Raw genomic sequence first — 19,466 nt, 5'->3', positions numbered from 1 at the left:
CAAACGTGGCATGTTTTTTGATGGGGGACCCTGGCTGTGGCTTGGGGGTATGGGGGGACACGAAGTGCTGTGGTTGGAGCCACGTCTCCTTCCCTACACTTGTAAGGATTATTGCCATTAGTGCTCTGACTTGTCAGCAGCAGTGTCTGCGTGGCCACAGTCACAATGACATTAAATATAGGTCAAGTTGAAAACATGCAGGGTCAGCACCAAATGATCATTGCCAGCTCAGAAATTGCCACCCCCCACCCCCTTGTTGAAGGAGTTTGGTTTTCACAGCACAGAAAGGAAGGAGTAGGGGCGAATTTTAAGTAGGACTGGGGCCCTGACTGGCTCCGTTGGTGGAGCGTGTGACTCTTGATCTTGAGGTTGTGGGTTTGATCCCCATGTGGAGCGTGGAGATTACTTAAAAATAAAATCTTTAGGGGCGCCTAGTGACTCTTCATTTTGGCTCAGGTCTCATGGTTTGTGAGTTTGAGCCCCATGTCAGGCTCTGTGCTGCTTGGGATTCTCCCTCTCCCTTTCCCTCTCCCTCCTTCCCTCTCCCCCTCCCCCTCCCCCTCCCTCTCCCTCTCCCCCACTCTTACTCTTTTTCTCAAAAAACAAAACAAAACAAAACAAAACAGTTCTTTTAAAGATTTTATTTTTTTTAAGTAGGACCTGAAAATAGACATAAAGACTTTTTTTGTGAATTTCTAAGGCTAACTGCTGTAACACAACTTGATCTTAGGGTCTAGTTCACCAGAACTTTCTCATTCCTGTACCAGTTCTTTTTTTTTTTTTTTTTTAAGTTATTTATTTTGAGAGAAAGAGCATGAGGAAGGGGGAGAGGGAGAGGGAGAGGGAGAGAATATCCCGTGCAGGCTCCACACTCTTAGCACAGAGTGCTAAGATCTCACGAGCCATGAGATCATGCCCTGAGCTGAAATCAAGTTGGATGCTTAACTGACAAGCCACCCAGGTGCCCCTCATGTGCCAGTTCTAAAGGAACATCAGATATGGGTGTCCTTTAGCTGGTGACTCTTCTGGGTGGTGCTTAGGGGACTCAGGCCCTTACCTTTTGTCTTTGCCGTGGTCATTGTGGGGTTTCCCAAGTTCACCTTCAGATTGTCTCCAATCCAACCTGCGTGGGAGGAAGGGGAAATGGGGGGAGGGAGAATGTGTGTTTTATGGGTCATGCCTGAATCTCATTTGCTCTGTTGGCTAAAACTTAAACTTTAAAAAACTTAAACTCTGGGAAACACATTCTGGAAGAAGAGGAAAGGGATTTGATGATGAGCTTTTAGACAAATGCTTCTCAAACTTAAGCTGCACCAGAATCATCTGGACACTTGAAACACTGCTTCTGGGACCTCTTACCCGGAGTTTCAGATTCTGCAAGTCTTGAATGAGGCCCAAGAATGTACACTTCAAACAAGCTCCCAGGTGTTGTTGATAATGCGGGGGTAGGGACGATAATTTTGAATAGTCCTGGTCTGTGATACATTTTTGTGTCTTGATTTATCCATGCCTTTCATGAAAACCAGAAGCCTATCTCTGTTGTCATGACCTAAAATGTAGGAGGGAAGGAGATAGGTACTGCAGGTAAATAGCCATGGTCAGGTATTCAGAATATTAAAAATAATTAAGAGTGGAATATTTTTTTTAATTAAAAAAGTATTTAAGTCCAAGCTAATTAACATATAGTGTAATATTGGTTTCAGGAGTAGAGCTCAGTGATTCATCACTTACATAGAATACCCAGTGCTCATCCCAACAAGTGCCCTCCTTCATGCCCATCACCCATTTAGCCCATCCCCCCACCCAACACCCCCATCAACCCTCAGTCTGTTTTCTGTATTTAAGAGTCTCTCATGGTTTGCCTCCCTCTCTATTTTTATCTTATTTTTCCTTCTCTTCCCCTGTGTTCATCTATTTTGTTTCTTAAATTCCACATATGAGTGAAATCATGTGACACTTGTCTTTTCTCTGACTTATTTTGCTTAGCGTAATACATTCTAGTTCCATCCATGTTGTTGCAAATGGAAAGATTTCATTCTTTATTTTTTAAATGTTTTAATACTTATTTTTGAGAGAGAGAGAGAGACAGCATACTATCAGGGGGGTAGGGCAGAGAGAGGGAGCACAGATTTCAAAGCAGGCTCCAAGCTGTCAGCTCAGAGCCCAGTGTGGGGCTCAGACCCACGAACCATGAGACCATGACCTGAGCAGAAGTCAAACCCTTAACCAACTGAGCCATCCAGGTGCCCCAAAATTTCATTCTTTTTGATTGCTGAGTAATACTCCATTGTATATACATACTACATCTTCTTTATCCATTCATCAGTCGATGCACATTTGGGCTCTTTCTGTAATTTGGCTTTTGTTGATGGTGCTGCTGTACACATTGAGGTACATGTGCCCCTTCAAATCAGCATTTTTGTATTCTTTGGATAAATACCTAGCAGTGCAATTGCTAGATTGTAGGGGTAGTCTTTAAAAAAATTTTTAATGTTTATTTAATTTTGAGAGAGTTTGAGTGGGGAAGGGCAGAGAGAGAGAGACAGACAGACAGAATCCAAAGTAGAGTCCACACTGTCCTCACAAAGCCAGACATGGGGCTTGAACCTACAAACCGTGAGATCATGACCTGAGCTGAAGTCAGATGCTCAATTGACTAAGCCACCCGGACACCTCAACAGTGGAGGATTCCTTAAAGAAACTGGAGTTCTGGAGGACTGAGATCTGGGGTGCCAGGCACTAATGAGGCGGCTGTGCCGTTTTGTGGGAGGATAGGAGACGAGACACCTCTGTTGCCGGGAAGGGAGCTTCCAGCTCCCTGGGTTAGCTCGGAGCAGAAGGGTTGGGAGAATAAAGTACCTAAGCAAGTGCAGGACAGGTGACATGGAGGAGGAGACCCGGGAAGAACTGGCATGACTGTCAAAGATGGTGGAGCGAGCCAAGTCTGGCTTTTGGATATTGAGTTTCTTTAGGTCTCAGGATATCTACAAAATGGGAATGATGGTGTGTAATCGTTAGGTTGCTATGAAAATGAATTAGATCAGAGGGTTGCAAACTTTCTTGGATCATGGTGCTTATAGGTGAAAAAAAAAAAAAAACCAGCCCCATGTTTCATTTATTAACCAGTTCGCTCCAAAGAACTTCATACATATTTATGTTCTGACACCTAGGTGTTTGAAAAAAATGATAATAAGCATAAAAGGAGAGAAGTACATTTGTTTCTTAAATACCCACCATTACTTATGGATGGGACGTGTGCACCCGCGGGTTCCTGCATGGCTTCTCAGACGTCGCAGTCGTATCGGGCATCGCCGCCCTCTTTTCCTGCTCCACATTCCTCTTTGCTTTTTACCCCAGCACCTACTGAAAACTCAACTTGGCAGAGACATGTTGTTGCAAGGAACGTAACTTGGGAACTGGAGAACAAGCAGAGTTAGTAGCATGCACGGTATCTGACCTGTGTCGCGTATTGCCATATATCCCTCAAAAATGTGAAATATTTCTGCAGTGCTGCTGTGCGTTCACAGTAGTGACCCAGGTGCGTTAGTGCCTGGCTTGGAAACTGGAATTCTGCAGGGGTTTCTTCCTCCTTCATTAATTCATAGAACCAGTGTTACTAGCAAAGCACCAGGCTCGGTGCTGGGCATTGGGAGAACGCCACCGTTCTGCTTCTCGCTGGGGAGTCTAGATGTAGGGAAGCTAGACGTGGGATCAGAGGCTCCTGCAGGTGCAGGCTCCCATCGGGGCCAGGCTGGGATGGGCAGTTTCCAGGTGCTCTGAGAGCCGGTGGGAGGAACGTTTGACTATCACGAGGTGGTGGTCCTTGAGTTGTTCCCAAAGGCTGAGAAGTTAATGTGGCAAGAAAGGGAAGGGCCTGCAGGCTAGGCGGGGGGAGTAGCAGCATTCTGGGGGAGTGTTTTTCCAGCTGCAGTAAAGGACCTGCCTCCCCACCCCTCAGTGGTGCTGTGGTTGATTCATGACTAGTTTGTTGCTCGTATGTGCCAGACAATATCTAGACTGGTTAGTGAGGGCGCTTCATGGCTCATGCACTTGGACGCTGAAGCAAAGCCATACCGCAAAGCCGTCATAGACGGGGAATAGTTTGCCAGCCATCAAAATCTGCGGACCAACCACGCTTTGAGTAACTGCTCTGGATGGGGAAGAGCATGAGCCAAGGTCCTGTGGTGGGAGACAGCTAGGGGACTCTGAGGAGGGAGAGCTGGTGTGAGTGGAGGAGAAAGGGAGAAGGTGGAGGGGTCAGCAGGGGGTCGCACTGAGCCTCTAGGCCTCGGGAAGACCGTGGGTCTCCAATGAAGACCTTTCTGTCCTAAGGAGAAGGGGACGTTGTGATTATTTCCTAGATGACAGGTTGAGAGTATAGACAGCCCAGGCATTTGGCCACAAAGATCTGTTTGAGGGATTTAGGGAATTTGGAGTTCTGTGCTTTTACCACTGTGGCTTCCCAGAGCTGAGGGGCTTCCTGCCAGTTGGTGTTGAAGTGATGCATTAGAAGGGCTGGTGGAGTATGTCAGGTGGCTGTGGGAGCTCCCCAGTTCCCAGGGGACCCCTGGCGCTCCGGCTCCTCAGGGTTACCCATGTCCCTGGCAGGAAGCTTGAGGCCCAGCTTGCTGTTTTCTGGGTGTACAACTGCTTCTCTTAGAGGCTTAGAGAATTCCGGCTGTCCTTGCGAGGTCCTGCGGAGAGTCCCCAGAGTCGGTGTCCCGATGCGTCTGATTGCTTTTTTTGTTTTTTGTTTTTTTCTGGGTCATTTGGAGGTTTCCTGTGGTATCTGTAGGCACCAGGCAAGGTAATGAGCATTGCCCTGAATCCTGAATGGAGCTGGCCCTTGCCTTGCCCCAGTGACCTGTTAGAAGCACCATTCTGCCTTCAGAATCCAGGGCTCTCTCCCTGCGCAGGGGCTGACTTTTGTGGGGTGCCAGGAGGGATTTTGGGTTTCCTCCTTCCTGAATCCCTCGATGTTGATTTCAGGCTTAGTTTCCTGCTTTGCTGGGAGATGTGGGCTACAGAAGAGAAAATGACGCACTGTGGTTTCTCTGCAGGTACTTTGTGCTGGACTTTGAGTCGGGCATCCTGCAGTATTTTGTGAATGAGCAAAGCAAACACCAGAAGCCTCGGGGAGCCCTGTCCCTCTCTGGAGCCATAGTGTCCCTGAGTGACGAAGCCCCCCACATGCTGGTGGTCTATTCCGCCAACGGAGAGATGTATAAGCTGAGAGGTAGGTTCTCCTGCTGACTTTTCAGAGTGGCCTCGTGGGCCATGCATAGTTACCATGGTGATGGCTCTCTTGTTGGTTTTGTCTTCTTTAATTTTTTTAAAATCACCTTTAACAATTTGCAGTGTTTGAGGACTCTGTGGTGACAGACACCGCCTCTCTTCTTTACCCCCCCCCCCCCNTTTCCCCCCCCCCCCCCACCGCCCCGGGGTGGGAGGCAGAGCTGACATGAGGATTTAAGTAACTGAGAAATTAAGGACAGAGGAAAAGGTGAGTGATTGTAAGGCCAACTCACCTTTAGGATTTCAGATTTTTCGTATCAGTTCAACATAGATTTTCTTCGACTTCCTATTGCGGTTGCCTGGGGGCTATGTTAGGACAAAACAAGCCTTTCTCGGGGGTCATTGTGCCCTTCCCTCAGGATTTCTCCAGAATACCTCTTCGCAAAGGGCCCCTTCATTTGTATCTATTCTGCTACAGTATTGAAGCCTGGTGAGGAAGCCATCTGCTTGGTGTTGAGTTAGTTTCCTTTTGGCTTTTCCCTTTCTCTGAGCTTCTTGAGGACTGAAGTCTGCCTAGCATCTTCTAGGAGGAGGGATCCCCAGGGAGCCCGCATTGAGCCAGAACTGTAGGCCCCACCACCCCCAAGGCTCATCCATCCAACAGGTTTTCAGCGACGCCAGACTCGACTGTAGCAGTAGGAGTTGATTATTGCCAGATCATTCCACCAGCATTCCATCACAGTTGCCTTGCCAGAGGAACTGTCAGTTTCCTTCTGATGACAAAACAACAGGACAAAAATCCAAATGGACAGATGAGGAGGTGGTGCATGCAGGCGTGCACGCGCACACACACACACCCACCACACCCCAAGTCAGTGTCATTTAGAGTCAGAGGAAGGGTAGTACTAGCATATATTACATGTTGGGTGTTGGTTGCTAAGCCTGCCTTCATACATTTTTCTTTGCCCAAGTGAGGGCTCAGCATGCAGAAAAAGACCGTTTTATCCCTCCTGGACCCCAGGGAACTGATAATGATGGGTCGGCCTCTTCAAAGCCAGACTGAGGGCAGACTCCGTGCCTCCGAGCCCGGTTTCATTGTTCTACCTGCAAGCTTTACTGCCAAGAGACGGAATAAGCTGATGTTTCTTTATTATCTATATACAAATCATATTTCAGAATCTATAAAACAATCCAAAAGCCTACGAAATAAAAATGCCTGTAGTTGGAAAAAGTTTTTTAGTTTTCTGAAACACGGCAAGATTCATGCTCTCTTTGGAGATTCATGCTGTGTGCGTTCCAGCTGGCTCAATTTACGTGGGCATTGGTTTCGTTTTGTTGTTTATTGCTTAATAAATTGTTAGAGCAGAAACAAAAGCAAGTGAAAAACTTAATGGCACTTCCCCCCCCCCCCCCCCTGCCTGTGGTTTGTAAGATGACAGAAACCTACACAAAAGAAATACCCGACTAATTTGACAATTGAGCCATCTCATTTTGCCTTTTGAGAGTTGATATTATTTTCAGGATTATTAAACCCCAGGGGGGTTTTTTAAGGGTAGTTTTAATAGCAAATATAAAAGTTTTATTATCTGCGGACATTATTACAAGGGCTAAATTTAGCTGAAAGTTAGAAGCTTTAGGAAAGGCAGGATACATTTCTGCACATATATGGCTGGTCCTTGACTCCCCCCAGGAGGATGTGGGTATCCGTTTTTTCATTGAACATGTCATCTCCACATAGAGTTGAATGATTCTTGATGTCCATAGATGCATGGCTTCTGGGAACATCTTTGGTGCTGAGTCTTTTAAGTTTATTTTTTTATTTTGAGAGAGAGAGAGAATGAGAGAAAGCGAGCAAGCACATGTACCTGTCAGCCAGGGAGGGGCAGAGAGAGAGAGAGAGAGAGGGAGAGAGAGAATCACAAGCTTGCTTCTCACTGTCCACGCAGAGCCCAATGTGGGGCTCAATCTCAAGACCGTGAGATTGTGCCCTGAGCCTAGATCAGGAGCTGGACGCTTAACCCACTGAGCCACCCGGGTGTCCTGCTCCTGAGCCTTTGAGTAGTACTGCCATAAACTGGCAGTTCTTCCTTTCCTAAGGAAAGAGACTCTAGTTTCTGCAGAATCCTTTGGAAGTCAAGTCCATTTGGTCTACCTCCCCCTAGATTTCTTCATCCAATAGTTCAAGCTGAGGTTCCAGGGAATCCTTCTGTTTTCTGCAGCGTCAGCATTTAGGCAGTTAATATTATTTTAAACTATTTAGGTAGTTAATAATGCAGTGAAATTGATGATTTAGATTTTATAAGAACCTGTTATGTATCCATGATAGTCTACGAAAACAATTTGATATATTTGAGAGATGGGAGTATAGATGGAAGGTTATGACCATACAGTTGACTTGTATTTCAGTGTCTCTTTTGGGGAACTGTGAGGGTCTCTAAAGCAGGATTTGGTATCTTGTTCTGTCTAATCATAATATGAATCATTGAGAACATGTATTAAAATGATTCAATTGAATTCTTATTTCATAGATGCTAGTAAGTTCACAGTACAAAACTGATGATAACCATAGCCCTGAAAAACTATACTTTGAGCCAAGAGGCTCTTAAAAATAATCATGTTTTGGGGCACCTGGGTGGCTCAGTTGGTTAAGTGTCTGACTTCAGCTCAGGTCATGATCTCATGGTTCGTGAGTTTGAGCCCCGACTTCAGATCTTCTGTCCCCCTCCCTGCCCGTTCCCCTCACGTATTCTTTTTCAAACATAAACATTAAAAAAATCATGTTTTCCCTTCCTTGCTGCCTTTTTTTAAAGAAGTGTAAGTGACCTTTTTCAGAGGAGGGTAAAAAAATGGCAATATATTCCGGGCCTTGCAGAGTACATTTTTAAGCGGTTTAAGAGCGAATTTTCTGTTGAGATTTTGTGTAATTTGTTTTCCAGGTGTAAGCACCGTCTGCTTGAGAATATTGTCATCTGCCTTTGTTTTCCCTTCTCTCCCCACCTCACTCCCTGGGCCTCCCACCCCTTAGGTGGGTGTAGAAGTAGGTTGGATACGTTTGGGAACGATCTCTGCAAGCGTTTTTGTTTTTTTCCCCCTCTATTTTAGCTGCTGATGCAAAAGAGAAACAGTTTTGGGTGACTCAGCTTCGAGCCTGTGCCAAATACCACATGGAAACGGGTTCTAAGGTAAGTAGCCCCGGGACAGCAAGGAGGCTTTGCAGTAATGAGGATCGCTCCCTTTCAGCCCCATCGTCTGTTTCTTTGGGGAAGTTGTTTTTCATGTTATTTTCAAGTTACCCACTGGAAGGGAATTCCTACTTGTCCTGCTGCATTGAAATGTAAAGCCAAGAGAGGGAAGTAGCAGGATTACATTTGTAGCTAGAATGAAGAGGCCTCCACACCCCTCATCGGAACTGATTCTGGAAGGATACTTCAGTTGCTTTGCGCATGGTCTGTGTAGGCAGCTGTGTTGAGAAGCTCGAGTGGATGATTTCAGCGTGGAGGCTGAACAGTCACGTTTACTCTTCACGAGGACTAGTTGTTGTCACTGATCCTTAAAACCTAGACCCCAAATGGATTGAATATTCTGCAAGGTGCTTCAGTGTTCTAAGTATAAAGATGTTCCTGGGTAATTTGGCACGCAAGCATGCATTCTTTTCTCCACAGGACTCGGTAGGAGATGTTGGATCACAGAGGTGGGAGGTGGGAGGTAGGCATTTTCAGAGGTTATTTGGAGGATTTCATTAGAAATCATTAGAATACAGGAAATAATTGCAAAATAAAGTCATTGAGGGCAGTAATTTTTGTTAAAGTCAGTGCTCAAAGGATTTACCTCTTAAAATTTTTTTTTTTAATGTTTATTTTTGCAAGTGGGGGAGGGACAGAGAGAGAGAGGAAGACAGAGGATCCGAAGCAGGCTCTGAGCTGTCAGCACAAGCCCAATGCGAGGCCCGAACCCACGAGCCGCGAGATCATGACCTGAGCCAAAGGTCGGACGCCCCCTTAAAATTTTTTTTTAATGTTTGTTTATTTTTGAGAGAGAGAGACAAGGAGTGAGCAGGGGAGGGGCAGAGAGAAAGACACAGAATCTGAAGCAGGCTCAAGGCTTTGAGCTGTCAGCACAGAGCCCGACACGTGGCTTGAACCCACGAACTGTGAGATCATGACCTGAGCCAAAGCCGATGCTCAACCGACGGAGCCACCCAGGTGCCCCAGTTTATATAATAATTTGTATCATTAATTCACATTTAGAACNCCCACATTCCATTTCTCCAATAGAAAGACACCTAGTCGAATCTTCTGATGATTCTAATCCTGTGACTTGGGCTGTCTTGCCCGGGGCCACAGGACAGGTCTTCCTTAGTTACACCTCTCTGTCGTGCCTCCCGGGACAGCCTGAAGTGATGTCTTCACAGTGATTTCGTTCATTGTTCATATTTCTCTTCTTTTAAGAGACCTCTTCATCCTGACTTGCTTACTGAAGATTCACCCATCTTTCTTGACTTAGCCCAAGCAGCACCTTGGCTACCATAGGTAGGGCCCTACTTCTAAAGCGTGTTTTCTCTTGGGCTTGTTTTATTTTCCAGGAGTTATAGTAGGAGTCCTGGATGTTTCATCAGCATTTTATGAATGCCGAGGTAGTTGAAAACTGTTTTTCTTTTTATCTGTATCTTTTTACTTTTTTTTTTTTAATGTTTTATTTATTTCTAGGAGAGAGAGAGAGAGAGACAGCGTGAACAAAGGGGGTCAGAGAGAGAGGGAGTGACAGACTATGAAACAGGCTCCAGGCTCTGAGCTGGCAGTCAGCACAGAGCCCGACGCGGGGCTCGAACCCACGAACCGCGAGATCATGACCTAAGCAAAAGTCGGACGCTTAACCGACTAAGCCACCCAGGCGCCCCTGTATCTTTTTACTTTTTTATAAAGCAGGACAGAAGGGCTTTCTTTCTTGAAAGAAAAAGAAAGTATCTCCCTCTATTGCCACATATGCTCATTAGAGATCACTGCCCTTAACATCATTCAAGTAGATTGATGTTAGTATGTATATGTATCTGCATCCGTATTTTTTCACAGATGGAATTGTATCATGCCTACAGTCTTTTTCCCTTTTTGGCTTTTTAAAAAGTACATTTTGGAGATCTTTTTTCTTTTTTAATTAGTTTTGAGAGAGAGAGAAAGAGAGACAGTGTGAGCAGGGGAGGGTCAGAGAGAGGGAGACACAGAATCTGACGCAGGCTCCAGGCTCTGAGCTGTTAGCACAGAGCCCGAAGCAGGGTTCAAATCTACGAACTGCGAGATCTTGACCTGAGCCGAAGTCGGACGCTTAACCGACTGAGCCACTCAGGTGCCCCAAGAGACTTTTTCTTATGAGACCGGTGGGACCAGTCTCAGGATGGCTGTTCTAAGGAATGGATGTCAGGGCTTTAAGTCCTCCGCGGATGCACATCAGGTGGTTCTGCATAGTGCTGCAGTGAACACCTTTGCACTCTTAGCTGTGTGCGGATTTAGCTCCTGACCTGAGCCGAAGTAGAATGCTTAACCGACTGAGCCACGCAGGCACCTGGGTAATGATGTTTAATGCTTTCTATGTAAGTGATCACTCAACCTTAGGCTCCAGCTCACATAGCCATTAAGTGAGGGGATGGGGACAAGAGCCAGAGCTGCTAAACACACCCCCTCCCCCTCCTCCCTCGTCCTGGTTTCCTGCTCGGTGCTGACAGGAAGGTTCGGCATGGCGTTCTCCTGCCATGAACTCCATATTTCATAATACTGAGGGGACAGCTCTGGATAGGACTCTGGGAATTTTTATATACTCCAGGGAACCCTTCTCCAGTTTTTTAAATAGGTCTGATCGCAGAATTCTTCAGTAACTTTACTTGAGAGTAGTGTTGGCCTTCTGCACTAAGTTTTTGCTGTAGGCTTGTGATGGTGAGCACACAGTCCCCATGAACTTGGGATGAAAAGCGTCTTCTGACTGAGCATATGCATGCTTCTGCTCATGGCATGCTGCTGTAGAAGAAATATTGAGTGCAGAGTGAGCGATCCTGCCTTTTTAAAAAGAGTTTATTTATTTTGAGTGGTGGGATGGCATACGAGAGGGGAAAGGGGCAGAGAAGGAGAGAGAGAATCCCAAGCAGGCTCCACGCTGTCAGTGCAGAGCCCGACGCGGGGCTCAATCTCACAAACTGAGCTCACGACCGGAGCCAAAATCCAAAGTTGGATGCTTAACCGACTGAGCCACCTGGGTGCCCCAGGAGGTCCTGCATTTAAATCCTGGCCCCGCTGATTATGTGTTGTGCATACCTGCTCGGGTCACTTTTATGTTCTCTGGTTCTCTGTCCTCGTCTCTGAAATGGTGTCATCTGTCGCCTGAGGTGGGTCCTCAGGTCCCAAACGAGGCAGTGCGGGTAAGAGCCAGTTGCCCACATGAGGCGGTCTGGGGAGTTCGGGGCTTGGTTGCTTGTGCTGATGCTTAGTAAGACTGCTGCTTGGGAGTCCAGCGTTGCGGCTGCCCAGGGCCTTGACCCCACCCTCAGGGAAAACAAGTGTGCTTTGAAATCCATGTGTGGTAGTGTGTCTGTTTTCACACAGGCCCTGTTGTTTGTAAGGAGCCATATCCAAGAACTCGGGGTCATTCCACGTTGTTTGGGGGCGGGGAGCTGGAGAAACTTTGGAATAAAGCTGTTTTCAAGTTACTTTTGGCCTGTGGGATAATGAGGACAGGGGTCCAGTGGTTAGAGAACATTTAAAGACATTAAGATTTTNCTTGAGATGATGACCTGAGCCAAAGTCAAGAGTTGGATGCTTAACCGACTGAGCCACCCAGGCGCCCCATCACTGGCTTTTATTCTGAACCAATTGACAGAACCTTTAAGGCCTAAACTTGATGAACACTTACTGTTATTTTCAGTATTTCTTTGCTTTGATTTTCCTCCAGCAGATACGGAAGGTGGGTGCACTTGGGGAGGGGCGACCTACGTACTGAGGAGTTCACTAGTCTGCTCTGAGCACTAGTACCTTCTCTCCTGGCTTTCAGCTCTGAGGGTATTGTGCTACATGTGGTATTAATGATCACTTTTCCGGCCCGCATGCAATGACGAGATGGGCGTCATGGTTCAGAAACGTAACAGAGCTCACAGCCTCGCTTTNGCTCTGGAAGCCTCATTCTGACTGCTCCCCAGCCCTGCCACAAACCTGCTCTTGGTATAAGTTCACTGCTGATAACTTGTGAGGTGTTTTTTCCCCATAATGGAAGTAGTAGTATTTTTTACAATCATGAATATTACCTATATTCAATAGAAAGCATTCAGAATCTAGAGAAGGAAAAGAATTGCCCCAAATCCCAGCCCCAGACCTCATCCCTGATACCATTTAGGGGTACTTCTTTTTTATTTTTTATGAAAAAATTTTAATGTTTATTTTTGAGAGCGAGAGAGAATGCAAATGGGGGAAGGGGAGAGAGAAAGAGAAGGAGGGAGAGAGAGAAGGAGAGAGGGGGAGAGAGGGAGGGAGAGAAGAGGAGGGAGAAAGAGGGAGAGAGGGACAAGAGAGAGAAGGGGAGAGGGAGGGGGAGAGAGAGGAGACAGAATCTGAAGCAGGTTCCAGGCTCCGAGCTGTCAGCACAGAGCCGGACGTGGGGCTCAAACCCACAGACCACGAGAGCATGACCTGAGCCCCCAGGCGCCCCTCGGCGCACATACCTGTAAACAGGTTTTTGTGTGGAGAGCGGTCACAGGACCGCATTTGCGGCCCGTCCTTCCCGTGGCTTTTCCGGCCGGGCACAGAAATCGCTCCCACCTGGGTTTCGAGTGGCTCCCCCTCCATGAGGATGGACTGGAAGCCCCGGCTTTGGTCACAGGCCCGTTCTCTGTGCTGGGTGGTTCTACCCTGGAAAGGACCATGTCCGGCATCTCCGCCGTGCTTGGCTCCCGGCAGCAGCTCGCCCTCCCGTCTTGGCCACGTCTCCTTCGTTGTCCTTGCCCTGTGCTTGTTTCCTTCGAGATGGGAAGTTGAGGAAAGGAGGGTGCATCTTTCTCAGCCATTCACCCATCCAACGACCGGGAAATGTAGAATTTGTTTCTCATCAGTGGGGAAAGTTTGTAAGGACATGGAGAAATTTGAGGCATTCGAAGTAGTTAACGCAGCTCCTTGTGTTTGAAGTGCCTTCTCTGGGTTCTCAGGGGCCCGGGCCTCCATCCTTGTATTTTACTGCTTTGGGCGCCAGAGACCCCGGTCAGTCTGAATCCCCCCTCGATCACGTGTCCCCCGAGAGCAGACCCTGACTACCGCTCTCACTTGGAAGCCGGCAGGTCCCAGGGGGATCTGTCATGTTTAGAGACTGTGGTCACATCAGAGTGGCCTGTGGGTAATTCTAAATTAAAATGCAAATTTGGTCACGGAGGAATAGGATTGTCCCGTGCACGGTTTTAAATTCGTTATGAGTCTTAGGAGGTCTCGGACGAGCCGCGAAAGCTGCGGAGTTTCCAGGAGTGTATATATAAATATTCATGCCCGACGCCTAAGTATCCTTTTTTCCCATCCTCTAGAATGCTAGCTGGCGTACTGATTCACGGGAGCCTGTGCGGTGTTAGAGCACCACCTCCGCTAGATGTCCACGTGGCATCTGGGACGTGGACAGCCCAAGGTGGGGGGCGGGCAGTTCTTCTGAAGCCAATGCTGGGTGAGGACCACAGCCTACGGCCTCCCCCTGACGGCCGACCCCTGGGAGGTAGCTCCTAACTCCCGTCCTCTGCCTTTGCCACGACGTCTGGTACTCCCCGGTGGTGAGAGGTCCAGTCGGGAGTGATGGGACATTGAGTGATGAGAAAGGAGGCTGGGAGTCCTAAGCTGGCCTGGCGGAGGCTGGGGCTGGAAGTGCATTCTCGGTGGGCGCCTTGTGTCCCAAGGGCAGTGTGCTTCCCGTTGGGAGGCCCTGCCGGGGACAGAGAGCCCTGTCTTGGGGACATCCGGAGACCTCATCTGGGGGAGGCGTGGAGATGTATAGACTACTTCTGGGGGAGTTAGAGGTCTCATCTGCAGAAGGGTGGGCCGGGAGGGGAAGTGTGACTTAATGTTAAATCCACAGCCCGGTGTGTAGAGTAACAGATTTGGAGCCATTGATTCGTCACCAGTCCTTGGTTTCTGAAGGTGAAAGACTGTAACGTCCCTGACCCTCTGCTACCCTGGGGCACGAGCCAGAGGGCTTTCATATCTTGGTTAGGATGCATCACAACAGGAAGCACCTGCTTACTGATTAACAAGGTGACGTCTGTGGAATCTGACACCATGAGGCCCCAAGGGTTGTCAGATGCCTCTAGGCCAGCATCCCAGCCCCATCTCCTCTTACTGTTTGAACAAAAATGCTACTGAAATATTCAAATAATGAGCTCCTATGGGTTTATCCTCCTAAAAAAAAATACCAGTTTTATTCACCTAGAGAAAGCACTGCTGGTAAGTCACTGACCGAATGTTAAGAATCTTGGGGGTGATCTGGCAAATGACGTTGGTACCTCTTTTATGACCAGACATAGTTGGGACTTGTGAGAACAAGGCAGAAGAACTCAGAAGTAATAGAATGATTAAAAAGTGGGAAGTGAGGGGGCTCCTGGGTGGCTCAGCCTGTTAAGCGTCCGACTCCTAGTTTCAGCTCAGTTCATGATCTCGAAGTTACGTGAGTTCAGGCCCCACGTCAGGTTCTGTGCTGGCAGCAGCAGAGAACCTGCTTGGGACTCTCTGTCTCCCTCTCTCTCTGCCCCTCTCCCACTAGCCTGTCTCTACCTCTCTTAAAATAAATAAGTAAACTTAAAATTTTTTTTTAAAAAGTGGGAAGAGATTCCAGACTTCCTTTGTACCACTTGTCCAAAGAACAATAGATATAAGAAATAAGGACAAAAGGTAGGTTCTGAAACTGTGCTGATATACAGAGCTGGCCACATGAGGCTTTTTCTTCTAAGTTTTTTCTTTTTTTTAAATATATTTTTGAGAGGGGCAGAGAGAGAGGGAGAATCCCAAGTAGGCTGTGTGCTGTCATTGCAGAGCCTGACGTGGGGCTTGAACTCACAAAACAGTGAGATCATGACCTGAACGGAAATCAAGAGGCAGACTCTTAATGGACTGAGCCACCCGGGTGCTACCACGTGAGACTCTGTAACTCTTTAAATTTAAATTACAGTTGACCCTTGGGAAACCTGTGTACTTTAGCATCCAGATCTTGACCTCAGCTCAGGTTGTGAGCTTTGCCCTGCATCCTGGGCATGGAACCTCCTTAAAAAAATTAGGAAAAAAAAAAGTATAGTTGACCTTGAAAAACCAAGGGCTGGCGTGCTGACCTCCCCGCTCCCTGCACAGTGGAAAATGTGCTTATAGCTTGTGAGTGTCCCAGAACTTAACTACGAATAGTCTGCTTTTGACCAGAAGCCTTACCTATAACACAAGCAGTTGGTTAACACCTATTTCGTATGTTTTGCATGTTATATACTGCATTCTTCCCATCAGGTAAACTAGAGAAAAGAAAGTGTTAAGAAAATTGTAGGAGAAAATACACTTACGGTACTGTACCATATTTACTGAAAAAAATCCATGTAGGAGTCGACTCTGCACAGTTCAGATTGGTGGTGTTCAAGAGTCAAATGTAATTGAAATTGAATTTTAAAATTCAGTTCCTCAGTTGGACTTAGCTCCATCTAAGTGGTTAGTAGCCACCTTTGGCTGATGGCTGCCATCATCACAGAAAGTTCTGTTGGACAGTGCTGATAAAGCTTTAATGATTACATTACGGTTTCTGAGGAGGGAACTTACCAATGTATAGCTTAATCTCTTGTGCTATGGACCTTTTTTTTTTTTTTAAAGGTAAAATTAGTGTCCCCGCTCATAAAACCTCTGTCCTTCCCTACTGTGCTTCGTCCCAGGAGTTCTGGTCTGCTCCATGGCTGTGCCGTTAAATGTCTTGAGCACTCCCTTATCCATTCATGTCTGTGCATCAGGAACATCCACTTTCCTTGTTTGAAGACAGGAATTTGTGTCCTCTTGTGGGCAGATCCTCTGCGTGCTCTCCCGTGCCGCTGCCCCCTCCACGGTAGCTGTTTCAGAACCCCTAGCACGACCCTCCTCTTTGAGGGCAGAGGGCCGGGGGAAGGTTGCTGACGGTGCTACGCCCTGCCTCAAACAACCTTCACCAGCAGTCTGCTTCTCGAGACAAAGTCCTGAACTTTGCCTCGGCATTGGATGCCCACCATGCGTCGGGTGCAGTTTCTTTGCCTCCGTCTCATGCACGGGCTCCGTGTTCTAGACACGCAGCTCCCTGGCATGCTGGGTACTGTCCTGCATCCTTGCCCTTGTTCGTGCTGCTTCCTCTGCTGGGATGTGTCTCCATTCTTCCTGTGGCCGATACCCACGTGTTTTTCAAGGCTAACGTGCTTCTGTGATGTCTTCCTGACCTGCCTGGTCACAGGGGATCTTTTGTCTTCCGTGTTCTCTTTTATACCAGTACTTACATGTGCACAGCCATTTTCACAAGGGTTTGTGTGTGTGTTGGGGGCAGGGGGGAGGAGTGCGCACATGCGCCCCTCCTGATTGACTGTGTGTTCTTAAGACCCACGACTGCAGGGAAGTCGTAGCTGCATCTTCATACCTGCCACTGTTAGGACATGTGGTGGAGATTAGTGTATTTTGTTTACTTACTTTAAATATTTCATTTAGTTCTTGAAAGAGAAAAAGAAAAAGAGCATGAGTGGGGAATGGGCAGAGAAAGAGAGGAGGACAGAAGATCGGAAGAAGCCTCTGTGTTGATGGGATGAAAGCAGCGAGCCCAACGTGGGGCTCAGAGTCAAGAAGGGAGAGATCATGACCTGAACCGAAGTCAGATGCTCAGTCGACTTAGCCACTCAGGCACCCCCAGTTAGTGAATTTTAAATGTAAATGCTCTTCCCTCCTTCCTCACTCTCCCTTATTGGCATTTGCCATAGTAGTAGGGGTAGTTAGTGGTGGCGATAGTGTTGGATTTGGGTTGTTTAAAAAAACTATATCTAAGTTGTCCTATTTTCCTAAAATGTTGTATTTTGCATTAGATTGAGTATTTAAGGACTTTTTTTTTTTAAACATAAGAGGGATGTTAGTAGTTGAAAATCAATCTTGAGTAACAGTCAGGAAAATAGATCTTAATACTTTCTTTTAAGAGAGAAGAAAATAACCATCATAAGGAACACATGTTTTGGAAAAGAAAATAATAAATGACAAATCAACACATTTCTTTTTTTTTTTTTTTAGATGTTTCTTTTTTTTTCCTTAATGTTTTATTTATTTCTAGGAGAGAGAGAGAGAGACAGCGTGAGCAGGGGAGGGTCAGAGAGAGAAGGAGTCACAGACTGAAACAGGCTCCAGGCTCTGAGCTGGCAGTCAGCACAGGGCCCGACGCGGGGCCCGAACCCACGAACCGCGAGATCATGACCTAAGCGAAAGTCGGACGCTTAACCGACTAAGCCACCCAGGCACCCCAAATCAACACATTTCTGTGTGGCCAGTACTGTGAGACTTTTTCTAGGATTATCTTCCGCATTTCTCACAACAGCCCTATGAGGCAGCTCCTGTTACTGCGTTTTATAGGCAAGGATGCTAAGGCACAGGGACGATAAGTAATATACCTGCCCACGGTCACATGGCTGGCAAGTGGGTGCATTTGAGATCGGATTTGCATACAGTTAAAATTACTTTTTTTTTTAAATATTTTTATTTATTTCTAGGAGAGAGAGAGACAGAGTGAGCAGGGGAGGGTCAGAGAGAGAGGGAGACACAGACTCCAAAACAGGCTCCAGGCTCTGAGCTGGCAGTCAGGACAGAGCCCGACGCGGGGCTCAAACCCATGAACTGCGAGATCATGACCTAAGTAAAAGTCAGACGCTTAACCAACTAAGCCACTCAGGTGCCCCAAATTTACTTTATTAAAGTGTACAATTCTGTGTTTTCAGTATATTTACAAAGCTGTGTAACCATCACTATTTCGTTCCGCAATATTGTATCAGCCCCAGAAGAAAGCCTCTGTTCCCGTTAGCCCACCCATCCTCTCTCCCCAGCCCCTGGCGACTACTAACCGCTGTCTCCAAGGATTTGCCTGTTCTGCACATCTGTGTAAATGGAATCCTGTACTGTGGCCTTTTGTGCCTGGCTTATTTCACTTAGCTTAGTGTTTTCAGGGTTCCTTCTTGTAGCATGAATCAATGCTTCATTCCCTTTTATGGCTGAATCTTATTCCATCATATGGACATACCCGATTTTTAAAAAAATGTTTTATTTATTTTCGAGAGAGATAAATAGACAGTGTGAGTAGGGGAGGGTCAGAGAGAGAGAGGGAGACACAGAATCTGAAATAGGCTCCAGCCTCTGAGCTGTCCGTCAGCACAGAGTGCGACCCGGGGCTCGAACCCATGAACCGTGAGATGATGACCTGAGCCAAAGTTGGATGCTTAACCGACTGAACCATCCAGGAGCCCCCCCCAATTTTTTTTTTTTTTTACAAATAGTTTATTGTCAAATTGGTTTCCATATAACACCCAGTGCTCATCCCCACAAGTGCCCTCCCCCATGCCCATCCCCCCGCCCCCCCCCACATCCATCAGTCGTCGGTTTGTTTCTCAGCATTCAAGAGTCTCCCGTGGTTTGCCTCTCTCCCTTTCCCCCACCATTTCCCCCCTTCTTCTCCCCCATGGTCCTCCGTTAAGTTCCTCCCAATCCTCCTATACATGCAAACATACGATATTNCCATACTGTCTTGATGATGACAGCTTTGTAGGAGAGGCTAAAGTCTGGGATGGTCCCACCCAATTTTTTTTTAAGTTTTTATTTACTTAGAGATGGAGACAGAGCAAGTGGGGAAGGGGCACAGAGAGAGGAAGACAGAGAATCCCAAGCAGGCTCTGCACTGCCATCCTGGAGCCCGATGCAGGGCTCGAACCCACAAAACCTTGAGATCATGACCTGAGCAGAAACCAAGATTCGGATGCTTAATGGACTGAGCCACCNCCCGCCCTTACCAGATTTTTCAGTCCATTCATTACTTGATAGATATCTGGGCTGCTTTCACTTTTCGGCTATTTTGAATAATGCTGTTCTGACACTTGTGTGCAAATTTTTGTGCCAATATCTGTTCTCAACTCTTTGGGGTATATGTCTAAAAACAGAACTGCTGGTAACTCTGCTTACGTTTTTGAGAAATTGCCAAACTGTTTTCCAAAGCAGCTGCAC

The 19,466-nt window shown here is 47.0% G+C and overlaps 1 protein-coding gene across 1 annotated transcript in view; it reads left to right on the top strand.

Moving 5' to 3' along the window:
- The window catches only part of OSBPL10 (oxysterol binding protein like 10), a 221,406-nt gene that overhangs the window by 18,626 nt on the left and 183,314 nt on the right, over positions 1–19,466 (top strand). The window contains exons 3-4 of the mRNA XM_077753734.1: positions 5,061–5,236; positions 8,338–8,417. Of these exons, the coding sequence (XP_077609860.1) occupies positions 5,061–5,236; positions 8,338–8,417 (256 nt within the window). The remainder of the gene's footprint in view (positions 1–5,060; positions 5,237–8,337; positions 8,418–19,466) is intronic.

The sequence above is a fragment of the Crocuta crocuta genome, unplaced genomic scaffold (genome assembly GCF_008692635.1).
Source record: "Crocuta crocuta isolate KB4526 unplaced genomic scaffold, BGI_CrCroc_1.0 scaffold655, whole genome shotgun sequence".
NCBI classification, from domain to species: Eukaryota; Metazoa; Chordata; class Mammalia; order Carnivora; family Hyaenidae; genus Crocuta; species Crocuta crocuta.
Note: the sequence above shows the minus strand (reverse complement) of the source record. Positions and strands in the feature narration are given on the sequence as shown.